The 3,871-nt window shown below is 36.7% G+C and overlaps 1 protein-coding gene across 1 annotated transcript; it reads right to left on the reverse strand.

The window, feature by feature from the left end:
* Window positions 1–455: 455 nt before the first annotated feature.
* Window positions 456–2,285, reverse strand: LOC107061389 (uncharacterized). The gene is made up of 3 exons (XM_015310563.1): window positions 1,982–2,285; window positions 1,342–1,824; window positions 456–535 (listed from the first exon to the last, which is right to left on the reverse strand). The coding sequence occupies exons 1-3, from the start codon at window positions 2,283–2,285 to the stop codon at window positions 456–458; spliced, it is 867 nt and encodes a 288-aa protein (XP_015166049.1).
* Window positions 2,286–3,871: the final 1,586 nt, after the last annotated feature.

The raw sequence follows: 3,871 nt of genomic DNA on the forward strand, positions 1-3,871 counted from the left end.
ATGGCCCTCTCGGCAGTTTGAATATGCAATGGCCCTTTTGGCAATTTGAATATAAATGGCCCTCTCGGCAATTTGAAAATGATGGCCCTCTCGGCAATTTCAATATGAATGGCCCTCTCGGCAATTTAATATGCAATGGCCCTCTCGGCGGCTTGAATATGATGGTCCTCTCGGTAGTTTGAATATGCAATGGCCCTCTCGGCAATTTGAATATAAATGGCCTTCTCGTCAATTTGAATATGATGGCCCTCTTGGAAATTTGAATATGCAATGGCCCTCTCGGCAATTTGAATATGATTTTGACTATGAACGTCGTCTTTCATCAATATTTGATATGATGATAGGTACTTTTTGATCATAACATCATTTTCATCGGTATCTCGTAGCCTTATGTGGTAGATACTAATCTTTAATTTATCAAATACCTCTTTGATCAAACGAAGATGTTACACTCACTAATTTGATATTTGCTGGATATGTTCTCCTGAACTAGTTGGTTGATAAAATATAGCTCCTTTGATGATCTTATTATACCCTGCATCCATAAAAACATGTTAGTTTTGGAACACTGATCTGTGTTGAAGTCGTCTTGCTCCTGGTCTCGTTATCTCTGGAACTTTTGTCTGGTAGATCCAATAAATCGCAGTAGACAAAAGAAAAAATCATATTTAAATTAAAACATTTGCTAGGCATGAAGTTTTGAAAAATAGTTTTAAAGAAAATCTCTACCAATTAACTGTCACGACATGCACGATACGAACAAAACCCTTTGTCTCAGATTTTGATATGATAGGTAGCTTGCTGGCAACTTAAAACCCTTTAAGAACATGTCAATTTGAGGCAATTGAAGTTGACTTCGAAGGTCCGGGTATCTTTGATGGAATTTTTGAGGTCCTTCTCAAATATTCTATCCAGTTAGATGTTTCAAAAACAAATATGATGATGATCACGGGAGTCTTGAATTTGAGATCTCCTCAAAATTATTCCCAGTTGCACATTTCGATATGATATTTGACTCTTGTTTGTAGGAAATGACCCTTCTTGTAGAATTTTTGAGGTCCTCTAAAAAATTCTGTCCCAGTTTCCACTATTAGGGGAAATGGAAATCTTATTGGGAATATGACCGAACCCTTGTGGCGCCTACGTATCTCGTTGAGGCAGGAATCAGGTCAAACATAGTTCCCATCTCGAGAAAGTTGACAAAAATAGAAAATTTGATAAGGAAACGACCAAGGCCGACATAGGCCGCCTACATATCTCATTCTTGAGAATTTAGGTCGAACGTAGTTCAAGTACAAGGGAATGTTTCAAAACATAATGCGATAATGATTACAAACAAACTGCAATTACAAGGAAATAAAGGAAATAAATAGCATCCTTCAAAGGCAGCTGAATTGATAGCTTTTCGCCACACTCTACCGTCCATCTCTGCTAGAACCAAAGCTCCTCTTGATAGTACTTTGTGGACAACATACGGTCCTTGCCAGTTAGGTGCAAACTTCCCTTTGTATTCGTCTTGATGAGGGAAAATGCGTTTCAATACCAATTGGCCTACCTCAAATGTTCGAACTCTTACTTTCTTGTTGAAAGCGCGAGTCATTCTCTGTTGATACAACTGGCCATGACAAACAACACTCATTCTTTTCTCATCAATCGATGCCAATTGCTCATATCGGTCACGAACCCATTCGGCATCGCTCAATCCAGCTTCCTGAATAATCCTTAAAGATGGTATCTCAACTTCAGCTGGTATCACTGCTTCTGTTCCGTATACCAATTGGTAAGGGATTGCTCCAGTTGAGATTCGGATTGTGGTGCGATAACCTAGCAAAGCATAAGGCAAATTTTCATGCCAACATTTGTAGTTGTCAATCATCTTTCTCAGTTATCCTCTTGATGTTCTTATTAGCAGCTTCCACAACTCCATTCATCTGAGGACGATATGCAGTTGAATTGCGGTGGATAATTTTGAATTTTTCACATATCTCTTTCATCAAATGACTATTCAGATTTGCTCCATTGTGTATGATGATAGACTCTGGAACTCCAAAACGACATATCAAATTGCTGCGAACAAAATCGGCCACAACTTTCTTTGTCACAGCTTTGTAGGAAGCAGCTTCGACCCACTTTGTGAAGTAATCAATGGCGACCAAAATGAACCTATGACCATTGAAGGCAGCAGGCTCAATCAGTCCAATAACAGCCATTCCCCATACTGCAAATGGCCAAGGGGAACTCATCACATTGAGCTTGTGGGGTGGTAATCTCCATGTACCTAGCATTTATGACATATTTGGACAAATCGTCCACTAGTCATCCAAAACTATCCTGCTCTTAGGATTTTCTTTACTAATGTAAACTCATTCATGTGCGTCCCACACACTCCAGCATGCACTTCTTCAAGCAATCTCATAGCTTCTGCAGCATCCACACATCTTAGTAACCCTAGATCAGGAGTCCTCTTATAAAGGACCTTTTCATTCAAAAAGAAGTTGTTTTCCATTCTTCGGATTGTTTTCTTCTGAATACTTGTTGCTTTTTCCGTATATTTGCCATCTTCTAAGTACTCTTTCACATCGATATACCATGGATTCCCATCCTATTATGCTTCCACATGTGAACAATGTGCTGGTTGTTCTTTTAAAACTATCTCAAGTGGATCGATATAACTCTTTTCTGGGTGTTGTATCATGGACGATATGGTTGCAAGGGCATCGACAAGCTCATTCTGTATTCTCAGCGTGTCTGAACTCAGTCTTCCTAAATCTTTTGCATAACATCTGTACCAATTGTACGTAAGGTAAGATTTTAGGATTCTTCACTTTTCTTGGGCCTTAGGCCCAATATTTCACCTGTCCTAAACACTAACAAAATAATAAACATAAGTAGGCTTAGGCCCAGAATAACAAAATACAATTTTTCAAAATGTAGGCTTTTGGCTCAATTTCCTCAATCTTTCCGATTTGCAACACTTTATTATGCATGCTTAACATATACGATCTCCTGCAACCTGTACGCCTTTTTCGGGACTTATTCTTCAATTTTTAAGGGGCAGGCTGACTCGAATAAAAATAATTGGGCCTCCGTGGCCCAATAGGAAAATGCAAGAATAGAATCCATGAGGACCGGATAGATTACACATGCAAACACAAACAAATAAAATGTAAGTAACAATTCAATGATTTAATATAAGAAAATAGAGAAAAATAAATAAATGCTACTACTTGGATATCATCATAGGCACTAAACAATCTTTTTTTTATTTTTTATTTATTAGTAATTAAGTATGACAAGAACCAAGTAAGGTAGGTATGAGAAGAAATATCCACCTAAATACCCTAATGCATTAAAAGCGATGATCAACCAACGACCATAAGTTAATATAAACTAACTTAGAATATCAAAATCGTAAGGCATCAAAGAGTGAACAAACCCACTTTCCGGCTAACAAAAAATATATATTTAAGAACTCTTGTCAAGGTTTACAATAAAACAACACAGTAATTAATTATGAGGGCAAAGTCAATTCCAAACTCCATTTTGTAAGATCATACTAGTAAGGCACAAAAATTAAGGGGTCAATATCTCAAAAGGTCACTCAACTTTGGAGATTTATCTAACAAAGTTATTAAACTTTATTTAGTATCAATAAAATCACTTAACTAAATTTATCACAATTTTAAACATTTTAGTACTCTTATTCGGTCTAATGAGTCCTAATTAGATCTGTGAATACAAATTTCATCGATAATTTGTTTGTGCTAGTTATAAGAAACAGATACACTAGTGGACCAATAAATGAAACTCCTAATCATTTCTTTTTATTTAGTAATTAGTAAATTAAGATAATATAATAAGAGTATTTGTT

Source organism: Solanum tuberosum, unplaced genomic scaffold (assembly GCF_000226075.1).
Source record: "Solanum tuberosum cultivar DM 1-3 516 R44 unplaced genomic scaffold, SolTub_3.0 scf00130, whole genome shotgun sequence".
Classification (NCBI taxonomy): domain Eukaryota; kingdom Viridiplantae; phylum Streptophyta; class Magnoliopsida; order Solanales; family Solanaceae; genus Solanum; species Solanum tuberosum.

Bases quoted from the DNA above. Each gene is read 5' to 3' on its own strand.
- LOC107061389 (XM_015310563.1), bottom strand. From the start codon at position 2,285: ATGCTAGGTACATGGAGATTACCACCCCACAAGCTCAATGTGATGAGT. The intron at 1,825-1,981 runs GTGAAAAATTCA...ATGCTTTGCTAG, and splicing joins TCATTTGATGAAAGAGATAT to GTTATCGCACCACAATCCGA. The intron at 536-1,341 runs GTTTGTTTGTAA...TTATGGATGCAG, and splicing joins TTTATTTCCTTGTAATTGCA to GGTATAATAAGATCATCAAA.